Genomic DNA, 19415 nt, shown 5'->3' with positions numbered 1-19415 from the left:
AGAATAAAGGGCATTAAATGTTCATCGAGAATATGACTTATTGGTTATCATTGTTTTCTATTGGTGATACTATGTGAACTTAAACATTTCAGTCGCTATTCGAGTAGGACAGTCTTTTCTTATAAGAAACACTATTATTGAACTCTTAAAATTCCTGGGAAGTTTTGTAAAACAGACATTGCAAACATATTATTCAGCTCTTCCTGTTCATCAAGAAAGAATGATCTATTGTATTTGACATATTATTTCCGTAAATATTCCGACACATCAATGATTTTTGGCTCTTCTAAGAAGAAATCATGAGTCAATTGAAGCTAGACCACCAGGGAAAACCTGGAAGCACTGGACGACCGTTTCGTCCTATTGTGGGACTCCTCAGCAGTGTACATCCACGATCCCGCCTCGCGAGATTAGAACACAGGACCTACCAGCCTCGCGCCAGAGCCCTTAACCAATAGACCACTGAGCCGGCGTCCAACGGTGTTAATGTCCAACTTCAACCAATCCACGATTTTGAGCAACCGTACACCAATTGTCTTCAGTCAGTTGATATCTCTACAATAGACTTGGTAGAATTCCACTGGTCACTGCTTCCCACTAGAACTCAAGGAGATACCTCGCGAGTGCGGGATCGTGGATGCGCACTGCTGAGGAGTCCCATAATAGAACGAAGTGGCCGTCCAGTGCTTCCAGGTTTTCCATGGTGGTCTAGCTTCAATTGATTCATGATTTCAACTATGAAAATACTAAATTCTCCACAAAACCCCCTCTGATCTTCTAAGAAGACTCAAATACAATATTTACAATTTCAAGACACCATTGTAGAGTTCCTAAGGTAAGAGAGTCATATTTCAATACTTGTTAAGAAGAATAATACTCAGTTCTAGCTCATATGTGAATATCAACACTGGGATTGAGGTCAATCCAGCTTATGATTTCCGACAAGAATGAAATAGATATCATCCATTCCACTCCTGGCCAAAATCAATATATTCTAATTGTTAATATTTAAGATAGAACTGATCAGTCTGCTTTAGGATGTGGAGTATTTAAACAAATGACATGATATTACTTTAAAAACTGATATAGAAATTGTTATATCTTGTGGCCGAGTGGATGCCCAGTTAACATGTGACGTTGATAAAAGCGCCAATCAGAGAACAGCGAATTATCGATTGCAGCAGTGATACACGGAAACCGTACGAGCATTCTAGAGTGCTTATCGGTCCTGCTTTCTGCCTAGCCCAGCCAGTTAAGTCCAGAACATCAATAACAGCCTCTGCGGTATGAATCCTTGTATTTCAAAGTTACCATTCACTATTGTTATGGGAGCATAACAGAAATTCACTCACTTGTTTAGTATGAAACGCTTCTCCTAGAGTTATCGGTAAATAAGGCACCATTATCATGGAATGATGCTTTCTATCATAATGTCAAAGTCTTTCATCCTTTACATTCTCTGTTTATTTCTTATCATCAAAGAAACAGAAAATGAATCTGTAATGGAAGAAACTCCACGTAAACAAGAGAAGAAAGAAGAAAGGCCACCAATTCAAGTTAAAATTCGGTAATATAAAGTTTTATTCTTCAACTATGGATGATAAATTGTCAGATATTTATCTGATTTACTTACAAGTACATGTGTTATTAAAGTTAAACATGTAAACTATTAAATGGTAGTTCATGAGATTGAATGGTAAACACACACACACCATGATGCATAAAGATACTTGACTTGACCAGTGATTGGATCGATGACTTACTTACTTACTTACTTACTTACTTACTTACGCCTGTTACTCCCAATGGAGCATAGGCGGCCGACCAGCTTTCTCCAATCCACTCTGTCCTGGGCTTTTTTTTCTAGTTCTATCCAGTTCTTGTTCATTCTTCTCATGTCTGTCTCTATTTCTCGGCGTAATGTGTTCTTCGGTCTTTCTCTTCTCCTTTGACCTTCAGGATTCCATGTGAGGGCTTGTCTTGTGACGCAATTAGCTGATTTCCTCAAGGTGTGCCTAATCCACTTCCAGCGCTTCTTCCTGATTTCTTCCTCTGCTGGAATCTGGTTTGTTGTCTCCCACAGTTACTTGTTGCTGATAGTGTCTGGCTATCTGATCCGAAGTATCTTGCGTAGACAGCTGTTGATGAACACTTGTATCTTCTGGATAATGGCTTTCGCAGTTCTCCACGTCTCTGCCCCATACAGAAGAACTGTCTTGACATTTGTATTGAAAATTCTAACCTTGGTGTTGGTTGACAATTGTTTTGAGTTCCAGATGTTCCTCAGTTGTAGGTATGCTGCTCTTGCTTTGCCGATCCGCGCCCTCACATCTGCATCTGATCCACCGTGTTCATCAATGATGCTGCCCAGATATGTAAAGATTTCCACATCCTCCAAAGCTTCTCCGTCAAGTGTAATTGGATTGGTGCATATTGTATTGTATCGGAGAGTCTTGCTTTTCTCTTTGTTTATATTGAGACCTACTGCTGCTGAGGCTGCTGCTACACTGGTCGTTTTCTCCTGCATTTGTTGTTGCGTTTGTGATAGAAGAGCCAGATCATCCGCGAAGTCTAAATCGTCAAGCTGCATCCTGCCTGTCCACTGTATCCCGTGCATTCCTCCAGATGTTGACGTCTTCATAATCCAGTCGATCACCAGGAGAAAGAGAAAGGGTGAGAGTAGGCAACCTTGCCTAACACCGGTCTTTACCTCGAACGAGTCGGTGAGTTGTCCTCCGTGGACGATTTGGCAGTTTAGTCCATCATAGGAGTTCCGTATGATGTTGACTATCTTCTCAGGCACGCCGTAGTGTCGAAGAAGCTTCCATAGTGTCGTCCTGTCCACGCTATCAAATGCCTTCTCGTAGTCGATGAAGTTGATGTACAGTGATGAGTTCCATTCGATTGATTGTTCCACAAAGATCCGCAGAGTTGCGATTTGATCTGTGCACGATCTATCCTTACGAAATCCAGCTTGTTGATCTCGAAGTTGGGCGTCCACGGAATCCTTCATCCTGTTTAACAATACTCTGTTGAAGACTTTTCCTGGTATTAAGAGAAGAGTGATGCCCCTGTAGTTGTCGCACTTGCTGAGATCGCTTTCCTTTGGTATCTTGATCAGAAGTCCTTTTTTCCATTCTGTTGGTACTTGTTCTTCGTCCCAAATCTTACTGAAGAGGATGTGGAGTATCTTGGCAGTTGCTGTTACATTTGCTTTCGGTGCCTCTGCCGGGATGTTGTCTGGTCCCGCTGCTTTGCCACTCTTGACTTGTCTAATGGCCATGCTGATCTCTTCAATTGTTGGTGGGCCAACATCGATTGGGAGGTCCGTGGGTGCTGCTTCGATGTTGGGTGGGTTCAGTGGAGCTGGTCGATTCAAGAGTTCTTTGAAGTGTTCTACCCACCTGTTTCGTTGTTCTTCAATGTCGGTGATTACTTTGCCTTCCTTGCTTTTCACTGGTCTTTCTTGCTTACGGTAATTTCCAGCAAGTTTCTTTGTTGTATCATACAGTTGTCTCATGTTTCCCTCTCTTGCAGCCTTTTCCGCTGTCGTTGCTAAATCTTCCACATATTTACGTTTGTCGGTTCTGATGCTCCTCTTTACTTGCTTGTTTGCCTCTGTGTATTCGGCTTGTACCTTGGCTTATTCCGCTCTGGTTTGACTGATATTGATTGCTGCCTTCTTGTTCCTCCTTTCTTCAATTTTATCCAGTGTACCAACAGTGATCCATTCCTTGTGGTGGTGCTTCTTTTGGCCCAGAACCTCTTGACACGTTGAAACGATTGCCTCCTTGATACCTTTCCAGTTGATCTCCATGGTAGTCCCCTCTCCATTGAGTAGATCATGAAAGGCCTCGAACCTGTTGCTGAGGGTTATGTTGAATTTGTTGAGTTTGTCAGCATCTCAAAGAAAGGCCGTATTAAATTTTTGTGATGTTGTCCGCGCCGTTGTCCAGTGCTTCTTGAGTTTTAGTTTCATCTTGGCGACCAGCAAATGATGATCGGATGCTATATCAGCTCCTCTTCTGGTTCTCACATCCTCCATCGTCCTCCTGAACTTTTTGTTGATGCAGACATGGTCGATTTGATTTTGTGTAGTGTGATCCGGTGAAATCCAAGTGGCTTTGTGTTTGTTTTTGTGTGAGAATATGGTGCTCCCTATGACCAGTTTATTGAAGGCACATAGGTTTGCAAATTTCTCACCATTTTCGTTCCTTCCTCCCAGTCCATGTTGTCCCATGACGTCTTCGTATCCAGTGTTGTCCATTCCAACCTTATCATTGAAATCTCCCATCAGAATTGTCAGGTCCTTGGTTGGGCACTTCTCGACGATCGACTGCAGCCTATCGTAGAATTGGTCTTTAGCGTCTTCATCGTAGTCATTGGTAGGCGCATAGCATTGGATGACGTTCATTGTAATGCCCTCTCTCTTTGTTTTGAAGGAGGCTTTGATGATCCTTGGTCCATGAGATTCCCATCCAATAAGTGCATTTTGTGCTTTTCTGGACAGCATCAATGCAACTCCTTGTGTATGTGGGGCATTTTCTTCTTCATGACCGGAGTATAACAGAAGTTCTCCTGAAGACGGTCGTTGTTGTCCAACCTGCGTCCAATGTGTTTCTCTGATTCCAAGAACCTCCAGGTTGTATTTTCTCATTTCTGCAGCAATTTGGAAGACTCTTCCGGTCACTCACATTGTTCGGACATTCCATGTACCTATAAAAATTGTCGCTCTGGTTGTAAGAAGGTGCATCGGCCTCATGACTTCCGAAGGAACTTGGCTTTCATCATGAGACGTCATAATTATTCCTTCTACTCCCAGGGCAGAGTTTGAATGGTTTGAATGATTTTTTCTGGTTAGCGTTTTTTAGCGAGTTGATTTTCTACGGGATGGGGTCGCTAACCCCATGCCCAACCCTCCTCCTTTACCCGGGCTTGGGACCGGCAGTAACCCCCAGAGGAGCTACAGGCGGAGTTATTGGATCGATGATGCATACACTTAATCAGCTCCATACTAAGATGAAATAATTGTCCAGTACTTCCTAGTCCGTGTTATAGTGCATAACAATCAGTGTGACATCTTATTTCAGGATTTATGCGAACTATATTAATCATAGATTCTCATTTGAACTCTAGTCATCCAACTCCATTCTGGTTACTCGAGAGTGATGTTAGCGCTTGTAGACCATCAACGTTGATGATCTATGTCGAATGATTGAAGGCCTACTCGAGTTAGACGGGAACGGTGTAACGAACAAGCTACTTTCAAAGTCACACCTCGCGATTAGCACCTTACGTGGATTGCCCCATCGACGTATCAAGGGACCATGGATGCTCTGAAGACTGTACAACACAAAGGACATTATTAAAGAAATATATTAATTAAACTAGATACAAGCTAAAGTAAGACCACTGCCGCATGGGTCAGTTCATGGCGTATGATTAACGGATGCGCGCTGATTGTCCTTGACCTTGACGGGGATCGATGATCTGTTTGATATTTAGTGACCCAACTGTCAGATGATTTGGCTAGGGTTCAGTGACATTTCACTGGCTCTACACGCTTAATGAAAACGAATCCCAGATTTATATACTGGGTCAAAGAAGAACAGATCATATGCTGTTTCATGACTATGCAATAAGTGAGAGATAAGTGTAGGTGAATCATTTTGAGCACAAGAATTTAGAGTGAATCAACATTGCTTCACTGCTACCTATTCTCAGCCTTCTCATCCAACATCTCCAATCATTGATTACGATAATCACGTTGTCTCCGATTAGGTAACAATAATTTTACTATTATGATTGCTATTAGAACTAACAACGTTTTTGATGTGGGTTTGTTCTCTGACCTGGATGTTTTGGTCGTGGAGCTTTCATTGTCCTTCTGAACGACATCATCAGCACAAACTTCGGGTAGAAGTGAATTGTTTGAATTTCTTCACATGTGATTCATAGCTTGTTCTGCGCACCTCGATGTTGATTGGTTGTACAACCAAAACAAAGAAATAAACAATGACAGATTTAAAGTCAATAAGATCCAATCAACATCAAGGTGCACAGAACAAGCTATGAATCACATGTGGAGAAATTCAAACACTTCACTTCTACCCGAAGTTTGTGTTGATGATTTCGTTCAGAAGGACGATGAAAGCTCCACAACCAAACCATCCAGCTCAGAGAACAAACCCACATCAAAATCACCCACCTGAGCTACAAATCTTCTCCACCATCTCACTAAAAACATTTATCTGATATCTAGAAATTCTCACTTTTCTTTTATTCTATCTTTTTAGTATACCAAAATGTATAATCATTGTAGAAGATCCATTATTAGCTAGATGGGATCCAGAGAAGCTACAATGGCGTACAACAGGTATTCAATTAATTAAATTTAATGAAGATGACAATACTATCGTATTTTCTACGAGTGTATTTGGTACAATTGCTATATTTCAAGATTATCACATTAATATGCCATTTCAAGTAAGTGAACCAGTTGAATAATAATCCTTTTATCAGAAGGGGGTTTTGTGGAGATTTAGTATTTTTCATAGTTGAAGTTAGACATTAACACCGTTGGATGCCAGCTCGGTGGTCTATCGGTTAAGGGCTCTGGCTCGTGACCAGTAGGTCCTGGGTTCGTGGATGCGCACCGCTGAGGAGTCCCATAATAGGACGAAACGGTCGTCAAGCAGTGCTTCCAGGTTTTCCATGGTGGTCTAACTTCAATTGACTCACGCTTTCAACTATGAAAAATAATCCTGTTATTTATATTGTAAATGTTCTCTAGTTACTTGCATTACATTTACTAATGGATAGAGAGAGATCAGTGATTCAAAAACTTTACTTTCAATCTGGAAGTCGTATATCCACACCTTATTTCACTTGATTAGATTTAACCAGCTATATTGTATTGTGGTATATGCTACTTATGTCGACAGATATAAGTAGTATGTATCATCGGTCGAAAGGGAAATGACTGAAGGAAGAAGGTTAAGAAGATTGAAGAAGAGAGAATAAGAACAAAGAAAGAGGGGTGTGGAGACAAAAGAACAATGAAGTCTGAGACGATTGATTGATATTTTTCAAATGAAGTATTTGTTGTATGGTTCTTACATTCTACTAAGATATTCTATAATTTCGTGTTCAAATACATTCGATTGTTTTATTTAGTTAAGATCATGAGTCAATTGAAGTTAGACCATCAAGGAAAACCTGGAAGCACTGGACGGCCACTTCGTCTTATTGTGAGACTCCTCAGCAGTGCGCATCCACGATCCCGCCTCGCTAGATTCGAACCCAGATCCTACCAGTCTCGCGCCAGAGCACTTAACCGATAGACCACTGAGCCGGCAACCAGCGATGTTAATGTCTAACCTCAACCAATCCACGAAATTTCGCGACCAACTTCAATGGAGTCATGATCTTAACTATACAAAATTAATAAAATCTCCTCAAAACCCCACTTGTGTTACATTCGATTGTCTCCACTTGTGTTCTCGTTCACTACACTATCACTATTATCTGAATATAAAGTCCAGTGCAAAACCAGAGATAAGTCTCTACTTTGTTACACAGTTAGATTATATGAAACGAAGGTTTTTAAATATCTAACTTGGATTAGCTATTCAAACTTTATTTAGCGTCAAGAGGTTTGAGATAATTATCTGGAATGATGTTTTTGTCATACAGTTGTAGAATATACCCTCGAAACTAAGATACATAAGGAATCTATAGTTTAGATACGTTCACTAAGCAACCGTTTTTTTAAATAGTTGACATCATAAGTCAATTGAAGCTAGATCACCATGGAAACTTTTTTCACATTCAAAAAAACCAAAGAGTCAATGTTGAAGTTACGTACATATGGTTCAAATTGTTCAAATGGTTGAGGACGGAATAGAAAAAGCTTTCGCTTAACGGGCTTCCGTGTCTAGTAACAGTGAATCACCAATACCTCCAGGCATGAACCTAGGTATATTAACGATAATAGAGGAAAAAAATAATTTGGTAAATCAAAGTAATATGTTATCCTTAGTCCTTAAGAATAAGTCAAGTTTCCTCTTAAATGACTCTTGGAATAGCTCCGTCGGCAGCGAATTCCAGCATTTGACAACTCTTACGGAGTAGAAGCTGTGTCTGCAGTCTGTTCTGCTATGTTGAGTCTCCAGTTTCTAGGTGTTACCTCTTAGGTTAGTGTTGTGACTAAGCTTAAGAAGATGTTTAAGGGGATGACCAGAAGTGTTAAGGATACTATAAGTCATAAGAAGGTCACCTCTAAGACGCCTGTACTCCAACGGGTAAAGGTTAAGTGATTGGAGGCGCTCTTCGTAAGGTTTGAATTGGAGTTCTATGCAAAGTGAGGTCAGTTGATTAAATAAATGAAATGTACGTTAGAAATGTAGTACAATGTACTATACTAGTGATCATAGTTATATAGTACATTAGTGCGCCAGCTTACTATTTTAATTTCAGAGAAGTATTAAACAGCTTCCATTTTCCTTGATAGTGTTTAGAAAATGTAAGGAACACTTATCTGTAGCCCTGATAGCTTAGTAGTAGCGTTGTTGAATTACAGATTAGATGACTCGATATTGAATCTCGTCAGAAAGTATCAGTTTCCTCAAGATTTCACGTACATATTGTTGACGAATTCCAACTACCACGGAATTCCTACCCACTACTCCTTTAATCATTTTATCTCCTAAACATCTTAAATTATGATCCATACCGAATGTTTACACATTATTATTATTATTATTAATACCTCAACAAATGGATTCGAACACACTAATCTAATGACTGAAAACTTTATTTTAGTATTGGGAGCTACGTCCATTACCATTAAGAAGAAATGATCTAAACAATACAACAGTACAATCAATTCATTCAGATATAACAAATACTACTACAAATGTTAAAAACTCTACCATAACAAATGAACAACAATCAATTCCAATGGTTAAATCAACGACACCTATTATGAAATCAAATGAAGCAACAAGTAAAGAAGTTATTGTAAGTAAAAAAAAAAATCAATATTATGTAATTGTTAGTTTGTACTTGACACATTAAAACTAGGAGAGTATTGACAGTTACTTTGTCCTAATGGAGGAACTCAGCGAGACTAAACTATACTGCCGAGCCAATCAGAAGCTTTCGCGGGTCTTCAAGGTCACGGCGCTAAGTTCGGTACCTGATGCTTACGTACGATCGATTTACAGCGGATTTTAGGGAAGACGTGATAATTCAGCGTCTAGAAGAGGAGTGATCGTAAGATTTTGGCGCGAAATTCAATTAACCATTTGGATAAACAGAGTTTTGGTATTATAGCTGATGTCAGTTCGTGATGAAAACCCTAAGTATAATTCCTAGCCTTAAGCATGAACTGTAAATCATAATTTGAATTCTTCACACAGGTTCATAACCCTCATTTGGTCTTAGTTATTATGTTGACACTCCCAGGGTCAATCTAGCGTCGCTCAAAGGTCGTCCATAAATTACAGTCTCACCCTTAACCCTAAACCGTAAACCATACCAATATACCAACAACATTGAAGCTATGTGGCCGAAGCTAAAAGAATTTTTGAGACCTTATCATGGTTTCAGAGGTCGACTACTATGGAAACATATGGATGTGTTCCTGTACCGTATGCACTATGATTTTAGAACTTCTGAACCTATATCTGACCTCGAAAAGTTTTTGAGTCATGTAAAAGAACAGTATCCCTTTTAATTTTTGGGTTTTCTATAATATACTTTTTCTGTATACTAACTGTCTTATGATTGGCTAATATTTCTCAAGGTCATTTAGGATTCGTTCAAAGGTCGGCAGTATAGTTTAGTCTCACCACCCTTTGTTGTGAGTTCACACGTTGAAGTTACCAATTTTGCTTCGCGTTCGTAAGTCGAGATCGCCAATTATGTGGTGCCGTGATTCGTTAATCATTCACCTCGATAACTGTTATAATACAATTTTAACAGTGCGTAATATCAGAAGGCAAAGGGAAGCGGCAACTACATTTTTATTGACAAATAACGTAGGTCAGAAAGCTGTGAGCACAAGAGCAAAATGTTAGCGAGCGAAGCATGCATGACGTGTATTGGAGATGGCGGGGAAGCCAACTCATTTTTTAAGCAAGCGTTAATCAGTATTTATAATCAGACAAGAATAAATGACAGACATGTAATGAATAAGATAAGAAGAGTACACACAACTATGCCCATATAAAAATGGTCAGGGTTGAAAAATGAATAATTGACAAGATGAAAACATGACTCATAATGGACAGGCGAATTGGCTTGGCCAGAAGCTAGAATAAAGTATATGGGCTTAACATATAAACCGATACTACACCTTAATTATTGAACTACTAGATGGTACTGCAGTGCCATATATTTTCAATTTTAATCCATTTAAATATAGAGTGATGATCATTTAACCCGAGTCATGACCGCTATTTTACTCTTGATATGTTCAAACTCTGCCAGTCATATCTTTCCACTAGGACTTAAGAAACATCTTAAAGCAAATCGGTAGTGAGTTAACTAATCTAGTGTAGTTGAACATATCATGTCAAGAATTTACTGTTAGTATAAATAAATATTCTATGACCTAATCAATTTATGGTGGTAGTCTACTGAAACTATTTATTTAAATACATAAATATTGGTACAAAGGGGCATCAGATATATACGCGCTACACAAATCTACACAAATTTGATTTGTATGAGGGCTGTGATATTGCCCAGGTGCTCAAACCAAAGCAGGTGGTTTTCTTAGGGGGCCACACCCGGAGCCTTTGAAATAAAGGTCAGATCCACAAGGTAGTGAAAAAACAGGAGGAGATGCATTCTCATGGTAGCCGGTGACCGATAATTGGTTCATACGCCTTTTGTTCCCTCAGGATACTGGAGCCCATGTGCACCATTGATTTGGAATCAGGGTTTTCCAACTATCCTGAGTCGATTCCCCGTATCCACCAATCCGGTTAAAGCGTTGAACATTCGCTTTTCGTCCTCTCAAATTCGTAAACAACACCCCCTCCACGAGAAGGCAGTGAGTAGGACTTACCTGGCAGTGACTGTATACGCGTGGCCATGTGAGAGCATTTCGTGAGGGAGGGCTGACTTTCCCCACTCTCGGCCGTACCAGAACATTTGGGGGCTGAAACTTCTGAACTAACTATTTTCTAATCACATACAAATATTACAGTAAACGTATCTATTACTTCGAATTTCATATAACTAATTAATTACATTTATAGACTGGATAATGCATTGATACGCTTTTGTATAAAACTTACACTTACATTTTATAATGCTTACCACCTAAAAAAACATCACAGCATTTTGTATACATTCTCTTCTTTGTGTATCTCGTAGTGTCAGTTGCTATGTTAAGGCCAAATAGCTTATTCTGGCTTCCGGATAAACCAATCTAACCATTCTTCTCAAACCAACCTTGTCACTTATTCGCTTATTAACCCTGACTGTTTTTTATATGATCTTATGTGTGCTCATTACTTACCTTATCCAACAAGTGTCTGTAACTTATTTTTGTCCGACTACAAATATCGATTCATACTTGGCTAAACTGAGTTGGCTCACTCACCTTCTCCATTTAGAATCATTTTGTTTTGCTTCACTTTCCAATCAACGATTGTACGAAATATACGTACTCAAAACTTCATCCTCGTATTTGACTTATTTAGTTCCATTATTCACTAACGCGATTTAAGTCGATGATTATATACGAGGATTGGCAACATGTATACTTTAATACCAATCATTCGTCTAATCCAATTGGTGTCAGATATAGGGTCACTAAAATCCTCTGAAAAAGCTAGAGATCCTTTCAGTCAGTTACAACGTAGGATCAGGCACATATATGCATCGGTCCAAGTTGTCATACCTCGTTAACACAACAAGATGAACACCGAATTCATAGAAGTAGTTAGATAGATCCTTTACTGTGAAACTTATTTGAATATTATCCTATGACAAAAGGTATATACACTGGCAGCATAAGTAATTGAAAAAGTTTACAGATTAAGGTAAATGATAAGTAAGTAAGTAACTATTAACACCGTTGGATGCCGGCCAGCTCAGTGGTCTATCGGTTCAGTGCTCTGGCACGAGGCTGTTAGGTCCTGGGTTCGGATCCCGCGAGGGGGGATCGTGGATGCACACTGCTGAGGAGTCCCACAATAGGACGAAATGGGCTTCCAGTGCTTCCACGGTGGTCTAGCTTCAATTGACTCATGATCTTAACTATATAAATATTTCTTCCCAAAAGCCTATATTACATACATAGACCCAGGACAGAGTGGGTTCTAGAATGCTGGTCGGTGGCCTATGCTCCATTGAGGGTAACAGACGTAAGTAAGTAAGTAAGTATATTACATACATATTAATGGGTATAAGATAAGAATTTGTCATAACACTGAATATATTGCTCTAGGAATTTTATACTAAAATCATGCCTATGTGCTATATCTGAAGCGTTTCGAATTCACTGGTTAACGAATGGAACAAAGACTTGTGACCAGAGACCGACAAGCTAGCTATTCTGACGCGTCCCAGATTCAGCTAACTAGAGTAGGAATTTCAATTTGGAAGCGGGGAAAATATATTCCGTAGCAGCCAGAAGCACAGCAATCGTAAGGGGAAAAAAAATCAAACATATATATACAGCAATAAATTGTCCTTGGGTAGCATTACAAAATAGCACACTCAAAGATACAACGGACCAATAGCGTTTAAGATATTTTACAAGTGGGAAATGCCACTTGAAGGTGAAAAGATCGCTTTTGGCGCGAAAACAAAGAAATTCAAATTTTCAAAATAAAATTACAAAATTAAGTCATTTACCAAAACATTTCTGGAGATTTGACATCCCCAACACTATGGTACTCAATAAAACTATTATTATCATTTATTCCTTTTACTAGAATGGTAGTTCACCTGAATCAATGATAATAGAACACAATCAGAATGGTATTACGGACAAATCGAAAGAATGTATCATTCTTGGACCTGTACCAACACTTGGTTTATCTAATGATGAATATCAATCAATATTACAATCATCATCATCAACAACAACGAATCAATGTTTATTAACCATAATAGGTGGTTGTATTGAACTTCGATTACATATTTTAGGTGATCGAATATCAATACTTCCAAATACCTTAGCAACCGAAAAATCCATAGGAATTGGCAGTGATAGTATAATGGTCAATGGATCAAGTAAAGGTATAAATGTAACTGAGAAAAATGATACAGATTTATTAGAACATACTAAACGAGGATTAAATCATTTATGGGGTAAATGGTTTACACTGAATGAATTGATCACAGTATTACAACAGTCCGGTATGAATATATTTCCTAGAGAAGATTCAGTCAGTAGGATTGAATGTCTTAACAAGGTTTGTCTCCCTTTTGTTTCAGTCTTCATTATAGATTTTTTTCTTAAAATATATAATTTAATGAACAGAAAGATACTGTAAGGTATGAGTACAAATCCGTCATGTAGTAGTGTTGTGAAGGAAAACACAAGTGCGGGGACAACCAATGTACTTTAATTCGAAATTATAAAATGTCTTGGTGAAATATGAAAACCATATACTGAATAAATTCATTTAGTATTGTTTGTTTGTTTCTTCCCATCGATGTGTTTTAGGACTGCAACTGATCAGTCTCTAATTGGCATATGTGCATACTGTGCGTATTGCCTCGATATAGTCTTAGTTCACAAGCATTATAAGCAAAGATGGATAGTAGCTAGCAGTGGAATCCAGTTTGACGCGCGTTTCGTCCTATTTGCAGTCTTGACACATCGATGGGAACATTCAAACAAACAATACTAAATGAATTTAAACTTCACCCCATCACACAAGCAAGTGGCTATCAGGATGCAGTGGCCGAGTGGATAACGCGATGGCGTTTGAAGCGAAAGGTACTGGGTTCGAGTCCCAGGGTGAACATCAACTCTGAAATGCAGGTACATCCAACTGACGAGTGCCGGATAGGACGAAACACGCGTCCTGGATTCCACTGCTAGCCACTATCCATCTTCGCTTACATATACTGAATAATTTCATTGAAAATTTTCATCATTTGTCCTTCATTCTTTCTCTGCACAATTCCTTTCTATTTTCTTTTCTATCCTCTTCAACTCGATCTTCATAGCCTTCAGCTGCTAGAGTTTTCATTTCCGATTGTTGTTACATATTACTTATGTCCGTCGACATATGTAGCATACACCACAGTATCATCAGTCTTTGCCTAATAAAATGCATCACATCCGCAACTAATCTCTGCATTTCATTCTAACAAATATACTAATACATAGATTAGTTACATCATGAAAGTCATCAAATTTACGAGGATAAAAGAAATCATTCAATAAAATTTCATCGTTAAATGTTTTTCATTCAGTAGACCAAACACAAAAATGTTGTCAACACTAGTAACAAGAAAGCCGAACTATAGAGATCAAATAATGAATTACAAAAGTAATACCTTGTGTGTACATGAAATTATCTAAAAATAAAAGATATTTAGAATTGGATGGTTTTGTGGAGATTTTAGTAATTTTCTATAGTTGAAATCATGAGTCAATTGAAGCTAGACCACCATGGAAAACCTAGAAGCACTGGATGGCCGTTTTGTCCTATTGTGGGACTCCTCAGCAGTGCGCGCGCGAGACTGATATGTTCTGGATTCGAATCTCGCGAGGTGGGACCGTGGATGTGCTTTACTGAGGAATTCCATAATAGGACGAACTGGCCCTCGTCGAGGAGCATAGGCCGCCCACCAGCATTCTTCATCCAACTCTGTCCTGAGCAATCCTTTCCAGTTCTTTCCAGTTGTTATTCATTCTTTTCATATCTACTTCTATTTACCGGCGTAATGTATTCTTTGGCCTTCCTCTTTTCCCCTTCGCTTCCGGATTCCAAGTTAGGGATTGCCTCGTGATGCAGTCTGGCGATTTCCTCAACATATGTCCTATCCACTTCCAACATCTAATTTTCTCTTCAACTGGAGGCTGGTTTGTCCTCTCTCATAAAACGCTGTTGCTGATAGTATCCGACCAATGGATGTTGAGTATTTCGCGTAGATAACTGTTTATAAATACTTGTACCTTCTTGACGATGAATGTAGTAGTTCTTCACGTTTCAGCTCCGTATAGTGGGACTGTCTTGACGTTCGTATTGAAGATTTTCATTTTGAATTTACTTGACAGGAACGTGGTATACATAACTATTTTGGAATAAGGCCTAAAAAGAAAAAAGAGATTTTGCTTACCAAAAATATTCCCTCATTCATAGTCTTGTTGTGAACATAATTGAATATTTTTTATTGATTGTTTAGAATCGTCTTGTTGAAGAAAATCTATATCAACATATGGCTTTATTAAGTCCATCTATGGCTTTTGGTTGGTCAAGATGGAATAGTGAATGTCATGATGATCATACAATCATTGTAACAGCTGTTGAACATGTAGATCATGAAGATTCAGTTGATGAGGTAATACTAATTCATTATCTTTTTCATTACTATTGATTAATATATTTTAAGGTATCTTTTAGAAAATTAGTTAAATGGTTCACTTAACTAATAAACCGTAAGGGGGTTTTCTGTGGAGATTTTTAGTAATTTTTTATATATAGTTGAATTCATGAATCAATTGAAGCTAGACCACCGCGGAAAACCTGAGAGCACTGGACGGCTGCTTCGTCCTATTATGGGACACCTCAGCAGTGCGCATTCCACGATCCCGCCTCGCGAGCGAGATTCGAGCCTAGGACCTACCACTCTCGCGTCAGAGCACATAACCACTAGACCAGTGAGCCCGCATTCAACGGTGTTAATGTCTAGGACGAAACAGCCGTCCAGTGCCTCCAGGTTTTCCACGGTGGTCTAGCTTCAATTGACTCATGATTTCAACTATATATAAAAAATACACTATAAGTTTCGTTAAAGTCAGAAAATTATCTTGTTATCTCTAGATATAGATATTATTAGTTTAAGTCATAAAATGAATGGTTCAATATGGTCGAATGATCCTATTTAGGACTCGTCAACTGGATGTACCTCTATGGCATTGCTTTTGGCAGAGAGGATTCGAACCCAGGACCTACCATCTTGTGCTCGAATACCCAATCTCTAGACCACTAAGCCAGATTTACTGTATCCTGTATCCCAGGATTGATGTTCACTCTGGAACTCAAACCCAGTACCGTTTGCTTCAAACACCATCGCGTTATACACTTAACTACTGAGTTCAGATAGACACTAGCTTGTGCAATCGGGTAAAGTGCCTGCCTAAACATAAACCCTACATCTGATCTATTTCAAAAAACCGGAGATTCAAACTCAACTTGATAACTATATTTCATTCATTATTCAAAGGTTTACTGTAGTGAATAAGAACATAGGTGAGGACAATCAATTATGTATTTAGCACAAGTTTCCAAGTTGCTTGATAAAATACAAAAACCATACTCAGATACTCTATTTGCAATATGTTCATTAATTGTCTCAGGCTTTATTGTTCCTGGATTTCCACACCAATTGCTTTCTATTTCTGTTCTTCTCTTCTTGATCTCCTCAATCTTCTGCTGCCAGATGTTCTACTCCTCACTCACAATATATACTACTTATGTCGATATAAGTAGCCCACACCACATTACTGTAGATAAAGAATAAGGAATTTGATTTGTTTTATTTATTCCTCTAACCTTTTGGGAAAATAAGAATTGTTTGACATTCTGATGCTAATAAATAATCCACTCCCATCGACTTTGAACTTTGCATCACCATACTACTTAGCACGCACACACACACCTTGTTTAAATATCAATATGCGCTTATACAATACGAATTTTATCTATGTAGGAATCATGGAAAGTGTATAGTGTAACCAGAAAAAAAGTTCAACAATTGGAAATGAAAGAATATGACGAGCAATTTAGTCCAATATCCAATCCAAATCAGCCTGTAAGTAATAATATGTCTAATTTCATTAAATGAACCTCCCAACAACTATATTTCTTATTACCATGGTGTTTTGAGAAAATGTATTCTAAGAACTTGAAAAACATTATGATTATTTCCAGTAAGATCTTTCAGTGGATTCATATTTTCACAGACAGATTATCTTGAAGATCTTATAACGGAAGGAACCGTATTTTGTGTCTTAATTTCTCAACAGTCGACTGATAGCGGCCAAGGAAGAATATTTCATAAATTCAAGTGGAATATTATGTGTACTGAAATGAATGTTCATGAAAATGAGGTTCCTCAGTTGTCATGTAAACTGGTGTACCTAATTGGCGCCACATGAATTGGGAGATACTAAACTGGGTGTTTATTTCATCTCAAACGTTTTTCAGACCAATTTTCTTTTGGATTCTTTATAGTACTTACTTTAAATGTATTTTTTCTCATATTGTTCTTTACGTTTTATAGTTCCATGCAGATTTTTACCATATGTATATGGATTTCGGATGTGAGGAAGGTAAACGATGGGTTAAAGAGATAGATCTGAAATATCTTAAAACTGTACACAAATTACTTCAAGCTACTCGCCTTTTAGTTTTCTCTTAAAAATATATAAACAATAGTGAATACTGATAATAGTCGTGGTATTTGTATTGACTAAATTATAATATGTTAAATTTTTCATGAACAAACTTATTGTTTTTGAAGATACCACCAGTATTGTAGTTTGACAACTATTAACCAGTAACACCTTCTATAATCGAATCGTTCCCCCAATCAGTTAAAATCAGAAGTCAGAAGCCAAGAGATTGGAAAGATATATTTGATGCGTTATCAATATATCGAGAAGCGACTGTTTTAATCTGGCTAGTGAACTAAGGAGTTGTTTCCCACGCTATGTTGTCACGTGATCTGGTGCGGATGCATAACCGAACGCCTTCAGCTAAACAAGTCGACTAAAACTAATGTGGTCAGCATCCAATGTTGAACATTTACAAAGCTATTGATTTTGAGGAATTATTTACGGCTACACTTTTAACTGATATGACGAGAAATTAAATTAAACTTGAAAATGGAAGGTACTCAATTATTTAGTTCGACATTACACGATTTATATCAATGTACGCTGCGTCAAGTTATGGAGAAGTGAACAGAATAACATGAAATCTCAATGAAAACACTATAAGATGCTTGAATTCCTGATCAGAAGAGAATCACTTTTATTTACTATTATAATCACTAAAAACAGTCACATCAAATGAAACTCTGTGACAACCTCGACAACTCAAAACAACCCAAAGTAGATGAAGTTTATGATAAAAAAAGTACCAATGATATCCAAATGATTATGTAAAAAATGGGTCATGGCTCGAAACCTGTGTAGGTGTTTTATTTAAAAGGTTAATATGCTATTAATAAAACTGATTCAGGGCTAAGTGAACTTGATTTATATGAACTTATCTTCACTTTAACTGAAATTCAATACTGTTTCGAGCTAGTGGGATTAAATCTATTTGAATACCAATCAAATGTTTAGAGCAAATAACTGCAACTGGCTGTAAGCAGTCATATCTGTTACCATGATTTACCGGCAATCCAGGTCTGTCATAAATATTCTTTCATGTTTGAATACCACTACAAGTGAAATCTTCCGATCACATTCTTACAAATGCCGTAGGGTTTCAAGTTTTCGCCTTACTTGAGTATCACTGCCACAAAATCGTCACAAGTATAGAAATACTAGTCCACTAATGTCCTACGGTGATTGGTTCATGCTGTGGATGGTAAACTGCTTCTTGCGCTACGAAACTTCTAAAACATTTCTGAAGTGGTTTTCATGGCTCATCATTATTTATATTCACAAAATGACCAAATAAAACCATAATTTGAATGCCTCTTAAGTTCGAAATACCTTTCTCAAAAATGTTGTAATTACAGATATCACTGGGTTATCTTGTTTATCTCCTAAAATAGCTAATCATTGGGTACATCCAACTGATGAGTCCCAAAAAGAATATGACATTCCCAAACTCTTCCAGTTGTCTATCTCATGAAAGTGATGCATACTAAATAGCTAGTCGGTGGTTAAAACCCTAAAGCTCGAAATGACTGACTGGTTAAATCATACTAGTTTCAATCCTATGCTGAATGATGCCACACTTGACGAACTTAACTCATTAGTTTGTATATATTAAAGAAAAAATCAGAATGTACAGACTGAATAACTCACATTATTTAAGGCCGTAGCAAACGGTTGTTGTGCCGTCTCTAGAATGCTGTCTTGTTCGTCAGTGTTAGAACGTGTATAGTAGAGTTTGTAACCGTCAAAATCAGTAAGATCTTAAGACTTTTAAAGCCGCCTAAATCCGCAAACTTCTATAGAATCAAACTGAGTA

General features: G+C 38.1%; 1 protein-coding gene and 1 non-coding gene across 2 annotated transcripts in view; both read left to right on the top strand.

The window, feature by feature from the left end:
• The window catches only part of Smp_000910 (similar to cancer susceptibility candidate 1), a gene marked incomplete at both ends in the record, with an annotated part of 59399 nt that extends 41774 nt beyond the window's left edge, over positions 1-17625 (top strand). The window contains 7 exons of the mRNA XM_018795206.1: positions 1483-1567; positions 6297-6486; positions 8824-9021; positions 12957-13439; positions 15388-15543; positions 16915-17016; positions 17488-17625. Coding sequence (XP_018649542.1) covers positions 1483-1567; positions 6297-6486; positions 8824-9021; positions 12957-13439; positions 15388-15543; positions 16915-17016; positions 17488-17625 — 1352 coding nt within the window. The remainder of the gene's footprint in view (positions 1-1482; positions 1568-6296; positions 6487-8823; positions 9022-12956; positions 13440-15387; positions 15544-16914; positions 17017-17487) is intronic.
• On the top strand, positions 13926-13997 carry Smp_tRNA_00868_Pseudo_TTG.1.1. Its single transcript has one exon. It is a non-coding gene (tRNA).
• Positions 17626-19415: the final 1790 nt, after the last annotated feature.

This window comes from Schistosoma mansoni, chromosome 1, assembly GCF_000237925.1.
Source record: "Schistosoma mansoni strain Puerto Rico chromosome 1, complete genome".
NCBI classification, from domain to species: Eukaryota; Metazoa; Platyhelminthes; class Trematoda; order Strigeidida; family Schistosomatidae; genus Schistosoma; species Schistosoma mansoni.
Note: the sequence above shows the minus strand (reverse complement) of the source record. Positions and strands in the feature narration are given on the sequence as shown.